Source organism: Tyto alba, unplaced genomic scaffold, assembly GCF_018691265.1.
Source record: "Tyto alba isolate M040663 unplaced genomic scaffold, T.alba_DEE_v4.0 Super-Scaffold_48, whole genome shotgun sequence".
Classification (NCBI taxonomy): Eukaryota; Metazoa; Chordata; class Aves; order Strigiformes; family Tytonidae; genus Tyto; species Tyto alba.
In genome coordinates this window covers 7700938-7723323 of record NW_024881324.1, presented here as the reverse complement: position 1 = coordinate 7723323, position 22386 = coordinate 7700938, and the positions used below count along the sequence as shown (strand labels likewise).

Sequence of the window (22386 nt, the reverse complement as noted above, 5' to 3'; positions counted from 1 at the left end):
AGCAGGGGAAAAAAGAAAAATGGAGTAAACTTCAAAAAAAAACAACACACCAGCAGATGTATTTCTTCAGAGAACACATTTCAAATGTTTTTGCATTCAGGGAAAGCCAAAACAGACAAGTTGCTTTCATTAACTTTTTTTTTCTTTTTTGCAAACCAACTCCTGAAGAGCTTTTAAAAGCAAAATTACTGCAAATTACTTCCATAATCTCAGAAAACTGTGATAAGGGATTTACAGCAGTTTCCCCTTCCCAATAAAAACCAGTGCCTTCTGACCCAATTCCAACTAAATCACCTCATCTAAGCTTCAATTTGTATCAGAGGATTTTTTTCTTCCAGTGCTAAACACTGACCATTCTGTTTGCAACCTCCTGCAGCCCCTATGTGAGATGAAGCTTCTACTCTTCATCTCTGCCACAAGCTGAGAAAAAAGAAAACATTCCCCAACAAGTCAGTCTCCATTTTTTCCTCCAAATCCAAGACATGGATGATTCTGACTGTAACAGCACACACACACACAATCTGATCCATTACAGCTTGTCTCTTTACAAACACTTTGTTTTCTTGAGGTAAGTTTATTATTTATTTCAAAGGTGCTTTTCTCAACATCAAGGTTGTCCATAATAAGAAAGTCCAGAAATTTAACGCTATTTGCTTCAGGACTTGGTCTTACAGATACTCAACATGTCTTAATAAATACATTACCTGGGATCTCTACTTAACACTCCTTCATGTTCCACAACAGAGCAGCCACTTATCTTTGCCCAGTGATAGAAACTATTACTGCCATCTGTGCTGACTCCAGCTGGTATAAAACTAATATAAAATTCTGTTAGATACTTTGAGCTGCTTATTCAGTTGGCAATCATAAAAGTCAAGCTCATTAACAGCAGCCTTGCATAGCAAAGTTTCTGCTTACCTCAGAAGCGACTAAGCATCTCCATGAACCTTTATACCATTAAAAAAAAAAGGCAACTATTTACTTGGCACTTGTTTTTAATAACAAAAAGCATTACTTTTTTTTTTCCAAACACGTCTATCAATTGGGCTAAAATTACATGAGAAAAATGAAAAGCTGCTACATGAAGGCAACATGCTGTTTCCTATATTCAAACTGAAATGAATTTCTAAAATCAGAGACATCCCTAATGCTTCAGGAGGCAGTCAGAGAATAAGCACGTCTGAAGCAAGCATTCAGGAAACAGTTTTTTCTATATCTCAAATGATACTTAACTGAATAGTGACTAAGATTTTATGTGTCCTTTTATATTTTAAACAGACTAGAGACAAACTGTTGGAGAACACTCAAGCAATCTGTCATATTAAATACACACTGGGGAATTTTATGTTACCCTGCTTGCAAATTGCAGAATTCTGGGATTATGATCTGAGAGATACTAAAAATGAAGTTTAGCCACAGTTTTAGTGGGCTTTCCATCCTCCCTTCTCCCTGAAGCCACAGCAACGTTAGGCACTGTAGGCATCGGTAAGCACCAAACCCAAGGAAACACAGCTTGAACACTTTGAGTATGTGCAACTTTTTGGTAATTGATCTTCTTTACTAAATGCACATATGCAGTAGAAATTCTCTTGTGAACTGTCACCAGCTCTTGACTACCACGCTCCCACAAAACTAAACAACTCTTCTCCCTCATCTACACATTTTGTAAGAAACCCTCTTGACACAGATGAAAAAATCCATAATGCTTTTTTTGTCCTTCCACAGCTTCTGGCCAAAGCACTACTTGTCTCAGAGCAGTAAAAATTCTTCCTACACAAGGCTTAATTTTTCCACCTTTCCAAGTCCTTTCTGATTCTTCTATTTCAGTAAACCGTTGAGCCCAAATACACAGGGCAGACAAACACCAAAGAAAAAGCTATTGTTAAGAGAAGGTGGTCCTAGCTGATAGACATGGATAATGAAAAAAGGTTAACTAACCATCTTATATTTGATGCTTACCAAAATGTGTTATCACATACTTCCTCGCAAACCAATGAAATTCCATATTGTGACTCAGATGAAACAGTCATTTTTAAATTTTTCATACTATAATCCTCCTGATTTGCCAATACCCACCCCACCAGCACCCTGAGACACAATACTAAAGAAAGAAAGCATAGATCTTAGTGCAGGCTTGGAAGACAAAAGACATTTTCTGTAACAACCAGACACCCATCATCCCAGCTTTGTCCAAAGCAGCAGGAGATCATAGCCTTCTATCTTTCAGAAAGGAGGCTGACTTGTCTCACCCACCATACAATCCAGAAAGAAGCACAAGATGGTTAAAGGCAAAAGAAACTATTTATCTTGTTTCCTCACCTTAGCAGCTACATTCTTTCCTTCCTTTAGCAGCTTCTCCTAATAATTAAGTGCACTTCTGCCCCTCCTTCACTGGACTTGAGCTATTAGCTATTAGTCTTTGGTATATTAAGAAACCTTCTGTTCCTGGTATAAGATACCTGTAAAGTTACTCATTTACTATTAGCAAAGCTAAAATACCTATTTTTTAAAATATTATTTAATTAAAACATTTTACAGGTATCACAGTTGGGAAAAAAAAAATGAACTGAAATGCTACAAAGCACCTCTTCAAGAGAACTATTTAACACTTAACTCTCAGGGCACAGTATTAAACTGCTGAAGGGTATTAACTTCTGACATCACCTCAGCTGATGTGCAAAGCACTACCTGATCACACTCTTGAGTTCAAGGTCAGTTGTTAATCCAGTTTACTTTGGTAGTCTACAGTTTCACTCACTGTTCTGCAGAAAAAGCCCGAAACCTTCAGTCCTCAGTAAATTACACAGCATTTCATTTTAAGAAGCTAGAAGAAAGAAGGAGCATGGGAGAGGTTTAACTACTACACCAGAGTAAACTGACCTTTCATCAACTCAGAGCAATTTACCAACACCACATCTCACATGGACCGACTGTGTGGAAAAAAGTACAATTCAGAAGGAATAGGTGAAGCTTTTGCTAATAAATTAATGTTGTCTTTTCATTTTCTTCATGTATTTCTATTTAGTAACCCTTATCTCATGCATCACAATAGGTTTGTCAGCATATTGCTCCCCTTCACAACCGATTTGTAAGGTTAATACTGCACAGGAGCAACTGAAATATATACTAGGAAAGTGAAAACTTCCCTAAAAGTGGTAAAGACACTAATCACATGCTTGCCAGCAGTAAAGATCTACCAGCCTTTGAAAATACACCATGAACCAAAAGCAAGGGTCAGATTGTGTTCTTTTTATTAAATTAAACTTACATTGGTTCCTCTCTATTTTAATTTTTTCAAAGGTTTCACTTTTCCTATTATGAAATCAGAATGGGTTTACTATTTATTAATACACTGACAATTATAAGACAGTACAGTTAAATACAGGGAATTTTTGTGGCTAGGTTTAAGAATCTATATTGATAAATATACCAAAGAGCCACCTCATCTTATTTTATAACTTCCAATTATCTCAAAGAGTTACTTGTAAGCTACTACATCAAACTGTCTGATAAATCTGCACTGAAATTAAGGACTAACCTCTCACACGGCAATACCTTGCAATGCCTTCTAAAAATGCATCCTCCCTGCCCCCCTAAAATATTGCTACTAGCACCACAAACAACTGTCAGTTAAAACTTATGTGACTGATGGCTCTTTCTTTTGGCCTTACCAACATAGATGTACTGCAGTCTGAAAGCCAGTACTGTACCTTATTTTGTAGGTATGGAAACTGAAGGAAGGCAACACCCCTCAAGGACTATCAAGCTTGCCAGCTTTCAGTCATAGATCTCTCAATGCTCAGTTTAAATGATCACACTCCCAAAAGTGATATGCAGTAACCTGAGCAACTCCAAGAAAGAAAGAGAGAAGCTTTGATCTCAAGTCACTATGTCAGCTACAACAGATTTTTATAAAACATCAACACAAAATGTGATCAGTCAATAAAAGATCAAAGCTGGGATTTTAACAATGGAGAACTCTAATGCAATAGAGACTAATATCAAATCACTGTATCGTGATTTGGAGAGCACTCATGACCATCTTATTAAAATAGGAAGCTGCATTAACTACAGGCATCCAAAACCAGTCAATAGAAATAGGTGAGGAAGAAGAAGGCTCCCTTTTAGCCAAATTTAAGGATTTAACAATATCCAAACCTGGTGCTTTGTGCATAAACTGCCTTCAAAGAATATTTCCTTCACCAACATTATCTCTGCATGATTTATTTTATGTTGTGTAGTAATGGTTGTAAACAGCCATTAGCTCTCTGTATCCCAACCCTTTGACTAAGCTCAGACATAACAAAGTTACCAAGAATCAGTGGAGACCCAGTAGCTGCAAACAGCAATTGAAAGGTAGTAAAGTTTGCCTGGCCCACGGACACTTAAGATAGTTCTATCACTTGAAATTGTAGCTTTTGGCTTGGAGGCCCAGGCTTCCTTTTAGTCATGTGTGCATTAAAAAGCTGCAGCCTTACAACTAAAATTAGCTGTTACCTATTCTCCCCCAAAGGTACTATTTTATACTTACTACTATTAACATGTTGCAGTGAGAACAAAGTCAGGAATAAACCTTATTGGCTAGCTGATGCGTGCCTAACAGACAAGTCTCCTGAAGCAATCTGTGAACTGAATTTGTTCTTGAGAATACAGTATTTTACCTTTGCAGATTCCTGGAAAAAGAATTAAGCAGACTGGACATGTTCTCCCTTGTACTCTTGCAATATATTTGGAGGAGCAGCATGATGAAAGGATCATTTCATCGTCACCTTGACAATTATTTTAAGCCCTTCAAAATTCCATGTTTCATATTTCAAAGTTACGTGAAAGATATTCCAGTGTGTATGATATAAACTATTAGGACAGTTTTGAACACATTTTTTTGTTAAATTCCAGTACTCATTCATATCGTGATCTTTTGAACTCTAATGTTCAACATGAAAAAGCATTCACAATACATTTTTGCTTCCTCAGAAACAGAACTTCAGGTCAGATCTGCCATATGAAGCATTATTAGATTACAATAGACATTTTAATAATCTTACTTCTCAAAAAGAAAACCCACATATCATAATCTGATTTGCCCCATTAATTAGTTGTAATTGATGGTATCATTACTGGATAAAGACAGCTGGAACACATTGTTCAAGGAAACGCGGGACATGATGAAAAATATCCTACTGACAGCAAGAACATGCTCAGAACTGACAATTCTTCACCTGAGTTCAAAGAACTGAGTGGTCAGAAAAGGCAATTCTAGAAAAGGGACAGAAAATAAGAGCTATTTGATGTCTCTAATTTAAAAAACTTATGTCAAATATTTAATTAAAAAAAGGAATGCCCTGTTTTCACAATCATTTGAAATCAAAACTTGTATACAACCTACAAACCTACAGAGATGTTTAACGTACTACTATAAATGCTTACCAGAATCTTTGGACTCTTCTTTTTGGTTTTTGACCTGCAAACTTAACAACTCTGAACATAAATATTTAAGTTTTTGAAGCCTTTGATACCAAAACCGGTTTAAAATGTAACTTTAAGAGAAGCATTAAAGAAATCTATTTTAATTTTCAACTCAGGCCTGTCCCATTCCCCCAAAACCCAGCATTTCACACAAGCATGCCCAACCCAACTACTTCTGTAACTCCTTCACATGCTTCACCAAACCCCTGCTCATCAGTTTAATTCCATGTAATACTCTGTATAAAAGCACAGTAATGTGCTTGAAATAGGCACCTAGCAGATCAGTTTAGATAATTTTGCTCTGAAAACTGTCTACCTGAGACCAACAACTTCTCTCTCCACAGAACTTGCCCAGTGAATTTGCAGCAACATGCTGACTTTGGTAGCAAAATTACTATTCTCATACTCAAAGCCACTATGGGAGAGGTTGACAGGTCCACTCCCTTCCAACACAACAGGTGTGAAGCTCCAGGAGACATGGTGATGGACAGCACAGACACAATTAACTGACAACAGGAAATAAGGATATTAAGAATCTAACTTCTAAAACGCCAGGGGGCTGTAATGATTAACAGAATTTTTATTTTGCATGTTTTTAGATCTTGTCATAGTCTAAAGGCCATACTGACAAACTGAGCAACTTTGTTACCAAATTCTTCAGGCAGTTTAGTCAAAGATTGCCAGTCATCATAATCACCTTCCCAAACAGACTTCCTATACCAATTAACTCTTACATTTATTGATAGCAGACATCATCACACAGGAATCTTTACAAAATACACAAGCAGAGATGTTCTGAACTCTGACTAGCAGCCTGCACAGCATGCCACACTCAGAAAATTGTTGCTTCCTTAAACAACTTGTTTCTCTCCAGATATACTTTTACATTTAAAACACGTGTTCAAACAACATGTGGTATTCTCAATAGAATCTTACTCCAATAGCCCAAAGTCTATCTATAACTCAAATATTTAAAAGATGTGATAATCTTTCTGTCTTGAAAAATTGTTCATTCTCATTTAAGTCCTCCCCGAATATTTTTCCCCTCCTTGGCTTGCAGCCAACAGTACTATCATCCCCTCAAAATGTTTTCTGAGCTGTGATCTCAGATTGCAGGCAGGTTTATATCCACAATTCATTTTATGAACGTTTGTTTACAGAGAGTAGAACACTACTGTATTATTATACCGAAAGGTAGAAGTTGTTTGAAGTATCTCCCCACTGCCATTACCTGTGAGAATTTTATCCATGGTGCAGGTTTATTGTGCAGACAAAAAGCAGATGCTGAGTCCAGCCACGCTTTTATTAGCTCAGGCAGAAAACTAAGCAAAAGACTGGCAAAGAGACAAGCCAATGCCTAAAAATAGAAAAGGTGCCTGAACACTTTCACATGGTAGAGAGCACCTGATTCAGAACCAAATGAGCACCCAGCCCCAGGCTGGATTCAGTGAGCAAAGGAGCACTCCAAATTAAAGGGGGGAAGAGTTTGAGAACATGAGAGCCTGTATTACCCTGCAGAAATTCACTGGGATCTAGCAGAGTGGTTTAGCTCCCATTCAGCAGCATCATGCTAAGCAGTCGTATTATGAGAAAAAGAAAAATTATTCCCTTACAAGACTTGTCTTAATGCAGCAGAAAAAAACCCAGTCAGACTCTAAATTAGAAAACATGGTCATCTTACAATGAAATCAAGCTGCCGATCCTGACAAGTTTCAGAACAGGAGAGAAACATTTAGCAGTTAACACACAGAAACATAAATACAATGCGATTGATAATAGGAGAAAAAAAAAAACCCAACCACTGTCAGTGACTACTACAAAGTAAGTTACTCAGAGGAGTGAGGCACAAAAAGCAAAGAGGCTGAGACGCAAGTAACACATACATGCTACCACACCAAGCGCAGATGATTAAATGTAATCAAAGCGTCCAATTTAGAAGTAGCAGCACAGTGCTGCCAGGAGCTGCTAACAGTACTCAATCTCTTTATTCTGAAACACCATCATTTCTGGAGATAACACTTTAAATAGTATCTTTAAAGAGAATGGGAGAATGCAGGCAGAGGGTCAGGAGGATGAAAGGTAGAAGAAGAAAGTTGAATCAGACAAAAACAGAGAAAGGCATAAACTTTATCTAGGGATATGCTTGCATAGAAACGATGAGGTTTAGTATAAAGATTAGCTGCGTATGTTTTAAAGAGCCTGCATGCTGGTAAGTCAGCCTTGGCTACTGGGCCCAGCTATCTGCGTGCTAACCCAGAAATTGCAGTACAGCCAGTGGCCTGTGCTGGCATCCATTCAGGGGCAGTTAAAAGGGAGATCTGGGTTTCTGCACTGGGATATGAAGTGTGTGCAAGTGATTCTGTATTGCAGTTACACAATGGAACATCTCTTTCAGAGAGAGAATGGTGAAAAAAATGTATGATTTCCTAATGAATGCTTCTTCTGGTACTGCAAATACCCATGCTTTAAATTTAACATTCAGCTCAGCCAGTAAAGTGATTAGGTGTATTTAAATCAAACTGGGAGTTTTATACCACTTTTCAGCAAAGCATTTCAACTACTTCCTTTCTAATATTTAACGAAGTACTTTAAATGCTACTTAAAATGTTCATACACAGCTTGATAGTTCCATCTGTGTTGTGATCTGCAGTCAGCCCTACTACTCACGATAAGTGTAGGCTGAAACACTGCTGACAACAGAAAAATCTCAGATAACAGAGCATACACTTGGGAGCATGTTACAGACACTCCCAAACACCAAATCAACACTGTGGAGTCTACTAGTTATCTCTGCAAAGCCAGCCCCCGCACTCTTGAGTTTTAGGAGACCCCCATCAGCTTTTTTTTGCCTCATTCCCTGAACATGCGCTCATCCTGCACCCTGCATCCGAACTAGTGCAACAGCAGTGGAGGCCCACACCCGCCTACTTTTTGCCCTTTCCTATCCTTGGCATTCCTCTTGACTCCATCACTGCCACCTCCTCCCATTGCCAAGTTCACAAGGACAGCCACAAACAGCGCGGGCTAACGCAGCCTTGCCAGACCCCCAGTATTTGCACTGTGCAAGCAGGCTGTGGGAGTCCGGCTTTGAGTCTTCCGATCTGACTCTGCACAGGAGGAGGTGAAGCCCCGCAAACTATCAGCTAAACTTCCATGACACTGAGCTGCAATTCTTCCATTTCAGGAGCTGCAACTCAGCTAATTATCCCTGCCATAAATAACCCACAGCCTAGATGATCTACCTAGAGATCTGCCGGCACTGCGAATAGAGTTACACAAAACAAGCTAGAAGAAATGGTTGAATTACATGTGGTCTCTCCAAAAGTCGACAAAAATCCTTAGAAGAGAATGAGAAGTCATGTATTACGGAAGAAGACAGACTCAGAACAAGCAGATCAGTCTGAAACACCATGAAAAGTCAGATGAAAGTTCAGTACACGGGTTCTGAACTCCAATAAGCATTATAGTGATCCAAGAAGGTAAATACTGCAGAGGGCAGCAGCTTTTGGTTAGTAACATTAAGGTAAGAATGTGAAGGAGCAAAGTAGGAGAGCAGCAATACTGCAAACAAAATTCATGTTTGACAAGTACAGAATTAAGTTCAAAATTATTCAAAAAGTTTATCACATTAATTTTTCAGTGTAGCTTTCCTGCTTTTGACCATCATCACTAATATTAAAAGTCAGCAGCAGCACTCAATTCTCAACAGTTTTCAACATGAGTTGTCAGCTGGTTTTTTTTCACTTGAATAGCCATTCTGCTCCAAAAATGGCTAAAAGTCATGTTTGATTAGTAACTCCAGACCAGTTCAGTTTCTTATTAGTAACTCCAGACCAGTTCAGTTTCTTTTCATCTCCTACATCTGCAAACTAAGACATGAAAGTAAAAGAGCATGAGTAGAAAGATCTACTATAAGAGAAGCTGCAGCTAAGGCAAGCACCCCTTTTCAAATACTTTTAAATTAACAGTACTGGGGCGAAGTAGTGACCTGCATCATATGCAGAAACAGCTATAGGGAGAGAACAAAAAAAAAAGTGACATGATTTTTAAGAGAATCATGAATTATGCAGTCTAGATATTTAGGGAAAAACAATAACAAAAAACACATGGCACCCGTCACTCCTACCATTTAGAGCAAAAGTTCTATACGGAACCTGTAATTTGCCTTCTATTTGGGATGCAAAATAGAATGATAATTATAAAAGTACTTCAAGGACGAAGCTTTTCCACCATTAGTTGGAAAAAATATTCAAGTTTCCTAATCTGATCACTCACCTTGAGCTCGCTAAACTCCGACATTGCTCATTACAGCTACCAGTCAACAGATTGTCAGACTTTTATCACTCCTAAATGATTCCTGATAATAAGGAAGTGAGCTAATTTAGTTTTTCTTTTCCTACATAACAACTGCATGTCATCATTAATATTTCCATTTTCTTTCACTTATATACACTGCTGATGAAAAATTCCTCCCTCAAAATTCAGTTCTGCAATTCCATTTTTTCAAAGTCCACAAAGACCTAGCATTGACTTTCCCTTTTTAATCACAGCAAAGGCATGCAGGCAAGAGGTCATTTATGTGACTCACTTGCCTCTGTCTTTTCTCAAGGATGATGAAGATGCAGACACCTTGAGAAAAACACAAGCATTTAAACTGTGAGATCCTCCAGGAGTCATCCTGCAACATCATTCTTGACAAAGGGTGACAGATTAAGATCAAGTTGGCTTGGAGAGATTTTTATAAAACTCGTTTTACACCTTGGTCAAGCAAGTGCAAGAGTATTTTTAAAGTCTATTTGAGCTATCTTCCACATAAACCATGAATTTCTTCTTTGTTCAGGTAAGAAATTCTTAAGTAGCAACCAGTAGTATAGGTCAGACCATGAACCAGAAGAACCATAACTCAGAAAACACATGAGCACTGCAAAACACTAAAGGCATTCAGCCAGCCCAACAGTGGGGATCTGCATTTCTGGGTTCAAACTAGCACAAAGTTGCAAGATGTCATTCTGATATTTCAAATAAAGGTGCACCAAATTCCTTGAAGCATATGCAAAGCTCTACCTGTGAGTGTAGGTGGCAGTAAGGACAAATTACACTAAGAGCACAAAGCTTGCACACCATCAGTATTTCTGAAAAAAGTTTCTCATTGTCACATTCACATCTGCAGAACTGAAACTTCAAAAACTACTCGAGCAGATGCAGCCTGCCCCGAAGACTAATTAAACAAGAGAGCAGAGATTAGACTTGCGTCTATCCAGGATCAGTACTCATCCACTGTGCCCTGCTGAGCACCTGAAAGCAGAACTGGCAAGAGCCAACTTCTACCTTCCACCATGGGGAAGTCAGACATCCCCCCCTCCTTCAGCACACAGCACTTCTGACGGTAAGGGGGAATCCAACCATGGATCTGAGATGCTGAGAGGGACAGAACATCTACTGAATTTATTAAAAAAATTCAAGATACTGTTCCACTGAAAGAGAACTTAAGAGAACACTTAAATGCTGCATCTTCAAACACACTTTCATCATCTTTCTCATGGACACACAAGTGTTTCCAATTAGATTATTTCACAGCAAATTTACACAGATTCTCAATCATGACATTTAAAGTCATTAACAGCAAAAAAAAATTAAAAATCAGTGTTAAAATATGAGTTACAACTATGGAACGAAAATTAAGAACATGACATGAACTTCACTACAATGTTATAAATATCTCAAACAATAAACATACTAAGGACTTGGAAGCTCTTGACAAGGAAGCTACATGGCAATCCGTCCAGTGTTCAATGGACTGTTTACAAGAACTGATCTTCCTTTTTGATTTCAACTTGGATCTCAACCAGAACACACATGAAGACTGCAGTACCACCCCAGAGAATGCCAGCTTCTCATACACATTTTCAGGAGGACAGATAAAAGCTTATTGGATGCTGTTGGGTTTTATTGTTTGGTTGGTTGATTTGTTTTCCTCCCACATGTACTTTGAGGAGTTTCATCATGTAGTTGGGCATCTATTTCTGTACCTCTCTTTTGCCTTTCGTTATCCTTTCAGTCCTGATCCCCAAGTGTCCTTTCCCTATATTCTACCATGTCAGCAGGAAATCCATTAACAAGCCATCTTTTGTGTTTCCTGAGGCATCAGTTCCTCTGCAGACACCTAAGCAGCATTTCTCAAGGGCACTCCAATCAAGAATGCAGGTACAAGGATTAGATTTACACCAGAAGAATAAGAACTATTCAACACTTTCTTCTTTTTAAATGTAACTGGCACTATGGAAAATACCAGGTTGTTTTCTAGACAGTTTGCTTCAGAATAGCATATCTGCTGTGGTCACAGTAACAAGTTCTGAAACAGCAAAACCTGAGTTGGTGGGATGATGTTCCATAAAACACTTCTGACAAAGCCTTCAGAGCCATCTTTTTATCCCAACACAGTACAATAGCAAAGTGGAGGAAGACTACAAACGGTTTCTGCTCTTACTTTCTTAGATAACTGCAAAGTTCTCTTTCAAAAACACTCAAACTCAACCACTTCTTGCTGAGCACTGAAAGGATACATAAGTCATGTATTGTCTTCAGCAGCATACAGTGAATAAAAGGAACATTTTCTTATTTTACCACATGGCTAATTTCTATTTCAGCCTGATTTAGTTAGATAAAATTATCTGAAAACACATTTGAAGTATAAAGGAAATTTAGAAACACCTCAAAATATGGAATGACAACATGGTATGACAGGAAGGAAAAAATAGCAAAAAACATCAAAATGCTTAGGACTTGCATCATTCAGGGAGGTGGCATTCCTGAGCCAAAACAAGTCTGGATCACTGCAGACTTACATCACATTGCATACATAAAAAACTCACATCGACAGATGCCGACAAACTTTCCAAAGCAGACCATGATGCTGCTCATTCAGTGCCATAAAACGGCTCTGCCAGTAGAAAACTTCCGCCAGCTCTGTGCCTCCACTGGAATGCTCTGTTGACTTATCTTTAGCAAAAGCTCACCTATTGTAAAACAAGCCTTGGCTCTTGAATCACAAAGTAAAATTGAATTTGAAGTAAATATGCAACAAAAATAAGAACTCTGAAGTATTAAAAATTACACTGCAGCCAGTGCCAGTCACTGTACAAATCCATTCGTATTGCAGATAAACTTCCCCTTCCACCTTACCCAATCTTTCTTCCTTCAAGTGAAAGAATCACATTTGAGAAAGGCCTTCTCAGCTACACTGCACGTGATTTTAATCACAGTCAGACAAAGAGTGGAAACCATGTGGGAAGAAGTATCAAGTACTGTCATTTCTTATCTAAGATCTGCTGTTCCTTGTCATCGTATAACAAACATTAAGCAAAACAGACAGCTCTACGTACTTGAATTTAATGCAAGAAAAATTATTCCAGCAGCTCACAAGACATTCAGAATTTAAGCCTTACACTAGAAGAAAATGCAATCTTGCCTGGAGGCTTCTGTACACTACTTACTTGGGATTGACATCTAGTTTTAAAAGAGACTGTGGAATAAACTAAGAAAATGTAAGCTCAATAAATAGAATACCATGTACTTGCTTTCATTTTATTTGCAAGTCTAAAATATTCTCTAACACAAAAATTTTCAGAAAAAAAAATGTGTTGACATTTTCAGCAATGTGTTTTTAAAACAAAGCATCAAATTACTTTATAGAAAGTTTACAGTTCACAATGCATCCTGTTGGGCTTTTACAACATATTGAACAGTATCCTCATAAACACATGCAGAGATAAGCATGCCATTCTAGCCACAGCAGCTGCTTTGATTCATGTTTATGAAACGCTTAAAATTCTTGGAATATACATACACTGCAAAAAGAAGATGCAATGACGCCACAAATCTCAAAGCAAGCCAGTACTAGCCTACTATCTATGCTGTTACTAAACATGAAGAGGCAGCAGCACAGGCTGGGTGGGGGCTAGCATCTAGAAACCAGACCACAAGTACGTTCCCTGCTGCTAGTGCACAGCGATCCTCTTTGCCCCCATCTTCAGCACCATCATTCACACAAGCACACAGGAATGTTTCAGACACATTTCTACCCCTGTGCTGACCGATATACCTCAAAATAAGAACTGTACCATTGATAAGCACCAAAATGTATTCATGGCTTAATCTGTCAAAAGAGTAATTGTGTTATGAATCTTTGTCCTGAGTTATAGCATTTAAATAGCAAATAAGTTACTATAGGACAGTGAATCATTAGGGGCTGTTACTATACAGATTTCCCTATGGTGATCTATGTGAAATAAGATGGAACATTCGGATTACCTTCTAGAGAAAAAGTTACACCTTACAAACCACTAACTTCACATAAGGAAGCCACTAACTTCACTACAAGGAAGATGTAGGTGTTTGGTAAGCACACGCATGCTTGAGGATGCCTCTATTTAGGATGTAACAAAATGCCAAATAAAGGTTGTGGCTGATAACTAGGGAATGTATTAATTCAGGATATGGTTATGAATTTTATTAGACGTTTTCATGACTGAGGGTTGGGGTTTTTTAATTAATTTTAGATTAAAAGGCAAATAGGCCTTAAAAATAAAGACCAGAACTGCAGAGATTAATTAGCACTAACCAAGCTCAACAGCATCAGAAAGCCATTGATTCCCTTTCTCCCCCCACAAACAAGAAACGACATTAAGGGACACCCTCCCATGGCATTGCAAACAGCTCATGTAACTCCTACTCTTCTCCAACATGGATATCTTGAGCTCACGTCATTGATTTCCAACTCCCGTCAGCAGTGCGTTTTTCTGGCTGACCTTCATACAGCAAATTTTCAGTCTGCTTGTTGTTAACTTGCCGAGCTCCTCCCTCAGCTCCCAGTGAACACCCACTGCATGCCACAGAAGGATCATAAAGACACACACCATCAACTCAAACTCTGATGACCAATTTCATACCAACACACACAGTCAGGTACTGACGGGACAAGCTTATATCCCTTCTACTGTCTCTTGTAAAAAAACCACACAGAAACATTACTTCCAGGCAACAGCATGGCTGTTTTAGTTAACTTGGTGCTTTGGGTCACAAGTTAAGTTGAAAGTTGAGTCCTGTGGTACACACCGTTGCACAGCAGGGGCCTTTTCTTTGTAGGCTGAACTTACTAAAGATATAAAACTCACTGTCTCCAGCCAACACTCTCACACTTCCTTAAAGAGCCTTCTCCACACTGCCGTCAGTAACAGACATCCTCACAAAAATACGAGGAACAGAGCAAACGAAGTTATTCAGTTAAGCAACAGCATCTGCACAGTACTGCTCCAGCAGCTGACATTTCGCTATAGTAGGCAGTAATTGTTTCCATTAATAGATTCAAACCATGCCCAGGGCGGGCCAAATAAGCAAAGACACTGCACTACTCTCCCACCATTAAGGACAGTCTGGCCACGCAAGAGGCACCGGCAAGACAGCCGGAGGCAGCTACCACCACTGCTGCTCAGCCTGCACCCACAGTGAACGAGTTCAAGTCTGATAACGTCTCAACCACAGCAGCAACAAGTACATTTGTCAATTTAAAGATTCAGCTCTCATCTTATTACCACAAGTACCACCACGTTACGTCCCCGAAGAGCGGACGCTTGCCTGTGCGTGCTGCACTGCAGGCCTGACACCGAGAAGGGATTCGCTTTGTCACCAAAACTTTGTACCCAGATTCCCACCCCAGCTCTGCGCGGTGCCCAGACCTGCCTGGAAGGGCAGCCGGCGCGCGCCGCTCCTCGCCGAGCTCAGGCTCAGCAGGACTGGGACTCCTTAAGCACTCCCTCAAGTACTTTGAATCCAGCCCACACCTGTGTCACTACAGTGGGCTTACCGCTACCACTTAACTTTAAATTTTTAGACTATTAAATTACAGTGAAACTTACTAGAAGTCTGAAATCTTCTCACGTGCACATTTAATAAACCTACGAGAAGCACAACAGAGTAAAAATAAACTTGCTTTCAAAACAAGAAAGCTGTCTCTACTATTTATCTAAGGGGTAAAGGAGGTGACAATAAAACTTTCCCTGTAGTCCTGATCTCCCCAAAGAAAAGGACCAAAAGAAAAAAATCCATTTTAAAAGAGCTGCATATTTTTAAAATTAACAATTCATTTCAATAAACAAATGTATTCAAGGTGTATTGACTAATAATCCAGATCTCAAAACTCACCTCCGGCTGCAGTAATAAGCAAGTGCATGCATACATCTCCCTTCTAAACACAGAAGCTAAGCGTGTCTAAAGGCCTACTAATCTTTTTAACAAATCTTTTCATGTTCCACAATGGAGGCATTTGTAACATCATAAAGCAAAAAAATTGGACAGATTCAAAGCTGAACCTTGTCTGTGTTCTACTCAGAAATCAGTAGCCCAAACACAGAGAAGAGCTACAAGCAATGATTGCCTAAACATGGTCATACCAAGCACAGTTTTCCTTCTCTTCAAACACTTTATTTTTGTTCTGAACTACTGCCAGCTAAGTACTACTAGCTGCTCACCCACAATCCCAACAGCTTCCAACGGTAGTTTCCTCCAGCAATGTCATTTAAAGACCAAAGAACAAGGTCGTAACAGCTGTCTGGGTCTTTATAAACGTGGTAAAATAATGGATGTTACATTTACTAACAGTTCAGGCCACCTTAGGAAGAACCAAGAGCCATGCACATAGGAATTTGGACTACAAGTTTTTGTCTGCTTTTGTTTCGAATTATGTGGAAATTAAGAACAGTGATTTCAAGGAACTGCATCTGGTGTCCCATCTGAGGGCTGAATGACTTAAAAGCAATGCAAAAATAGCTTCCAAAATGCCATTTTCCAACCACACATTTAGTAATTCAAATACACCGCTTCTGCAAAGGTTCAAAGCTATCATTTCACATCCTGAACACTGGTGTCTAACAGGAAAATTAACAGAAGAGGTCAAAGTCAGATTACTTTCCCCATTTCCTGGAGACAAAGATAAAAGTTGCTGCCTGCTATTATTTTACGATCTACCTCAGGTAGTACAATGCATCAAAGACAATCTCGTTGATCATTCCTTCAGATATGAAAATAATTAGCAGCTGTCCTATTTCAGCTTCCACAAGTATCAGTTTGAAAAAGTGACCATTACCAGAAATGCACATCCTCTCCCTACAACAGTGCTCTTCTCTCATCTCTGATGCTATTCAAAGTAACATATCAAAAAAGATGAATTGCCACAACCACCACATGAAGGACTGTGTACTAAAGACCATCTAAAATCATGTCTTCTCCAAGGCAGGGGGAGCAACATCAGTTTTCTGGAAACAAGAGTTTTAGGACAAGCTACCTAGGGGTGAAATCTGTGCTTCAGATATTCATTTGAAAGTATCATGACCTACAAAAACTAGATAGACAAACACCTGCTCCTAGCTATTTATTTTATTAAAGAGCTTAAACCTACTCAAAAAAGTCCCCACGTATTCTGGAATCTTTAGCAATTTAGAGCTATAAGAAGAGTTTTACCTAAGTAGAACTGGGCCTTAGTGCTACTTGTCTGTTATCAAAATGAGAATGGAAGTCAGAGCAAGCAAGTCCTAAAACGTTGGGGTTTTCTTTGTTTGTTTGTTTTTAAAAAAAGGGTTAAGCCAAGCAAGAAAGATACTTTCATAGAAAAGTGATAATTTGAAAGTTCAGCTCTACACTCCAATAATTTCTTTCTTATTTTCTGCCCTGAGATTTTTAATAAGGCAAGGTTTGCACAAGGCTACTGTGCTCTAATGGAATAAATTGCCCAACAGACGAATTTTTGTTTCAGTCAAAACTACAGTTGAAATAGTATTTCAGTTGTACTGTCTCCATAGTTCCTTGTTTATTTCTGTCAAGACAAATATTTTGCTTACTAAAGGAAAAATCATGTCATGAACAACTGTTGTCAGGGAACTAAAATAAAACTTTTCTTTTCAGATCCTATGCGTCAAAAAGTGTAGCTGAAAGGGAAGGCTGGAGGAAAGCATATTTTAACAAATCGAAAGCAGAGGAGAAACCTGGCAAAACCTAGTTTGTCCTACTAAAAAAATAACACCCCTAATGTAAAGTCAAATCTTTCATTGATGTAGAGAGGTGCAAAATTTCCATTGTAAAAAATTACTCAAATATTTTGAAAGATTGCCTGTAACTCCATACGCTAATTATCTCATAGTTACATTTTAATACTGTACCTTACTGCCAACAACCAAATACTAACATTTATAGCAAGACAGCAGGATGTATAAAATTGGCATTGAAACCTAATACCCATTTCTAAAAGACTGTAAGTTAGAACAATTTTTTTCAGGAAGAGTGTATTTTGAGAAAAAAATTCAGATTCCCAGGTAAAGACAGATAAAAATCAGAGGGTTCCCAGAGAGACAAGATGTTCTTCTGGGGAAGAAAGAGAAATTTACATTGGTTTGGGGGAGGAAATGGATGGAAGACAGGTAACTAAACACACAAGCACAATTCGGCAGATAGAAAGGAAACTACTGATACTAGTAATAGTAAAACAAGAGTTAAAGGTATGAAGTCCAACAACCAACTTACAAAAACTTTGCCAGCATTGGAGATTATATCTGATACCAGCTAATGAAAACCATTCCTTTCTGAACTCTGTCTCCTATTATTTCAGTCGATAAAGCTTTTCCTGGGCCTTTCAGACTCTGATTGTTCAGTTTTACTACGTTCTGGTTTTCCTCCTTCGTAAATCTAGAATGCTAGAAGTTGCGTGTCTGTGGGGAACAGCAGGCCTGCTCCTTGTAAAAAGACAGAACACTTGTATTTAATAACAATTACTATTTTGTAGCTGGTTTTGTTAAGGTGCGGATGCTGTGTGGTCTAGCAGTTAGAAGATGCAGTCAGATCCTGTTCTAATTTAGGGTTATAACTTATTGCTTTACCTCTAATACAACAGCGAAAGTTGGACAGATGACAGCAGTGTCTGGGATTGTAGGCTTTAATCAGCACCTGTAAAACTAGCGTTTCTTGCCCGTCTAAAATCCTTCAAAACTATCCCTAATAAAACTTAGAGACTGATTAACAGCATGTGTCTGAACTTAGATTTAATTCAAGAACTCCTTACAGATTTGGCAAAGCTAGTAAATTTTATTTTCCTAACCTTGGATATTCTTCAAAGAGCAAATTTTATAACGTTATAATTATTAATGAGTTACCTAATTTTACTTTAGAAAATTCTGCCAGTACCTTTAAAATTATAACCGAGAAAACAAAGCAAATAAAGAGCATGGTCCCGAATTCTACCCCCAACACCCTATAGTCTCTTGGCTTCAGCTGAATTAAGAAAAGAAGCCCTGGAAACCAAATTTGCTTTAGAAGGCTACTTATTCTTATTCTACAGTGCAGTACAAACTTGCACTTCCATTCAGCTAGAAAAGGGAAATTTCCATATAAAAAGATAAAATGTAAAAAGGGAAAGGTAAGACTAAACAGAATATTAAAATAATACATATAGTAAAGAAGGACCAATTAATCACCCTAACAAGTGAAATCATTTTTGCAATGGCATGGTTGCTCTGAAAGAAAAATCCAGTTGAGCTATATAAAAACAAGCTACACAAAGAAAACCAAAAATCCTTTTGACATCTCTAACCCTGCCAAGGCATGAATCCAAGTACAAGCAGCAACTACTCAGCAATTCAGAGACAGTTTATACAGGCATTTTATGGTGGGTACACACAGAAGAACAGAATTCGGATTTCATCATGAGAAATTAAACTCTTTATCTCGAGTAAAAAATAAAAATCAACAGTTTAGCACTGAAGGAAATGTAAGGATCTTCACAAGGCACTAGGAAGCCCATCAGGCATCTCAACAAGTTACATACAACACCTGCCATTAAGAAAGCACCCAAACTAGATGGTTGTACTAGTGAGAGTCACTTCTGACCCCTATTTCTGACTGTTATTTCCAATAACACACCAGGCAGTTGTTTCAAACACACAAGTTACACATGTAGCAGGCAGCCAAATTCCAGCCTCACATTGGGCTGCAAGCAGGACAGCTATCACTTTGCAAACACAGCTCACTGAGGTCGCACACAAGCATCACAGCTCTTGGCACAGAACCAGAAGCCAAGTCCAACCAAGTAAGAGAATTTGTATATATTACAGGTATTAAAGCCAGATAGACACAAGCTCTCAAAAGGCAGAGTCACTGCACGTTTTTATGGAATACCTGCAGGCCAATGTGCACAACAAGCAAAATTCATACGTTACAGGCTCTTTATGAAACCATCTGGCCTTTAGGCTCTTTATTCTATTGAAATAATAATTTTTAAATCTTAATTCTGTTCTTGCTTTGCAAACTCTATTGGTATTTCATGTTTTGTACCTGTCAAAGCCACTAACTTTAAAGAGTTAATGTTATTATAGCAGTGTTCTGATGGAGACCATACATATGCTTCAATAAACTGGAGGAAGAAAAGCCTGTACTTTCTAAAATAGAATAGTCTCAAGAAAAACAAGATTTCCATTTTACAGCTGGGATGATAAGACCCACAGAGGCAGCATGACTTGTAGAAGATCACACAAAGATCTGTGAAAGGGGCAGGAAACAAGCACAGATCTTTCAAGACCCAGGCCAGCACATTAGCCACAACAATAATTTTGAAGACAATACAAGTTGGATTTAAGTTAAACTGGCGTGATTACAGCTATATTTCAGTATGTGGATTAACACGAGAAGTGCCTTCACATCTTGGGCATGCAGAAATAGAAAAGGTGCCAACCTTTTCTGCTGAAAAACTATGAAGTGTGACATACTGCCTTTGAAAAAAAAACATATTCTCACACTATAGTTTCTTCATAACCACTGTGAACTTAATCGAAAATATGCTTCATAAAACCTTCATTAGTAGTAACATGTCCTGATGAAAATCTCTACAGCCATGCAAAGTCTTTCATGCTCCTTGGCATTAAATACATTTAACAGATCAACTTGGTTGAGCAGTGAACAGGTAACTGAACAGATAAGCATACGCTGTAACTATTCCCCTTCCACCTCCCTGTCTTTCCCCACACTCCCTCAAAGGAAAGAAATCTTTTCCTGTTCTGATCTATTTTTACAGTCTAGTGCATTGGTATTTTGGATTATTTCCAAGGGTATTCTTTACTGGGGCATCACAACTAAACGCCAGATTTCAAAATTATTTTAGCATATTCTCATAGGCTACTTCACAGAACAACACTGAATTAATAAAGGATCCAGCAATTAGGCTTTTCAAATGCAAATACGTTAAAACATAGTAAACAAACTTTAAAAAAAAAAACAAAAAACAAACAAACAAACAAACAAAACAAAACCAAAAAACATCAGTAGCCTAAAGTCCAGATTCTGCTTCTTATCCCCCCACAGGCTACATAAAGTTATTAGCAGCCTGCACTCAAGGGAAATTTCTGAAAGCAGCACGCACACTCAGTTTAAGTCCTTACCTAATCGCCAGCTTATTTTTTTGAGCAGTTAAGCAAGAAACAGCTTTTAAACCTGGGAGGCCAAGAGGGACCTTCTGCCTCCACATCCCAGCGTGGGTACCTCCGACTCGGCTCAGGAGGCCGGGAGGGGAAGGGTCCGGTCCTTCCTTCCCAGGGATGCAAGCCCGAGGCAGGGATGCCCGGCCGGCGCTCCCCCCTGCCCGCTCCCCGAAAGGCTCCGAGCAGGAGCCCCAGGACCCCGCCGCTCCCCTAACAAAGCCAGGCGAAGCGCCTGCCAAGGCGAGGCGGAGGAACCGGGGTTGGGTTTTGATTCGGGCCGCGGCGACTCGGCGGTTTTTTGTTTTTTTTTTTTTTACCTTTCTCCCTGCTTGGTGTTGGAGGGCGGAGGGTGCAACACGGTCTGGTTCCCTTCCATCTCCACGATGCACTTGGTATTCAGGTCCAGCTCTGCAAGGCGACAACGGCGGGGGAGCTGCACCGGGTCCGCAGCACACACACCCCACACCCCCCCCCGCCCTTCTCCCCGCACGCCGGGGCAGCTCGCCCCTCGGCGGGGGCCGCCCGGCTGCGGGAGCGCAGGGCAGGCGGCGGCGGGGAGCGGGGGATATGAGGGGGTTTATCCCCCCCTCCACCTCCCGAGGAGAAGCCCGGTGCCACCCCCGCCCGCTGCCCCCCCCCCCGGTTACCTCTCCTGTTCATCGGCCGGACCCTGACGGCAACTTTCACCTTGGTGTCCGACATCTTCCCACCCCCGCCCTCCTCCTCCTCCTCCTCCTCCTCCTCCTCCTCTCCCCTCAGGGAGCGGCGGGCGGCCCCGCTCAGCGGCAGCGGCGACTCGCGGCCTCGCAGCGCCGCGCACAGCGACACGGCGGAGCGCCAACGTCCATGCCGGGCCGGGGCGAGGGCGGGGGACCGGGGCAGGCGAGAGGCGGCGAGGGAGGGACGGAGGGAGAGGAGGAGGCTCCGGGCGCCGGGAAGGGCGGTGATGGCACAGCCCCAGCCGCCTCCTCGCTCAGCCGCGACCCACACCAGCTCTGGCGCTGGCTGCCGACGGCCTCGTTTGCATAACGCCTGCCGCCGCCGCCACCGCCTCCCCGCCAATCCCGACCGCCATCTTCCGCCGCCTCCTCCTCCTCTCGCCGCGCCTCCGGGATCGCGGCGGCGAGGGGGCGGGGACTGGCCGGGGAGACGGAAAACCACGAAAACGCCCGAGCGCCTTCGGTGCCAGTGGCGGGAGGGGTGGGGAGGGGGCGGAGGAAACGCGGGACGACACACACTGCCTTCCCCCCCCCTCAGTGAGCATGCGCGACGGGCCGTGCCTCGCAGCAGTGAACAGGGCGGGGCGGTGGCACCGGCCCGCGCATGCGCAAAGAGGGCGGGTGAAGCCGGAGCTGTCAAATGGCGTCGTGTGGGCCATACCTGGGGAAGGTGAGGAGCACTTGGAACT

The 22386-nt window shown here is 40.4% G+C and overlaps 1 protein-coding gene across 5 annotated transcripts in view; it reads right to left on the bottom strand.

Moving 5' to 3' along the window:
- KIF13A (kinesin family member 13A) overlaps positions 1–22149 on the bottom strand; it is a 115292-nt gene extending 93143 nt beyond the window's left edge. For 4 of the 5 annotated variants that reach the window (XM_042806737.1, XM_042806739.1, XM_042806738.1 and 1 more), the window contains exons 1-2: positions 21626–22149; positions 21296–21386 (exon numbers count right to left, since the gene is read on the bottom strand). In XM_042806737.1, coding sequence (XP_042662671.1) covers positions 21296–21386; positions 21626–21680 — 146 coding nt within the window. In that variant the 5' untranslated portion in view covers positions 21681–22149. The remainder of the gene's footprint in view (positions 1–21295; positions 21387–21625) is intronic. The other variant, XM_042806741.1, reaches the window with a different exon arrangement.
- Between the last annotated feature and the right edge of the window lie 237 nt (positions 22150–22386).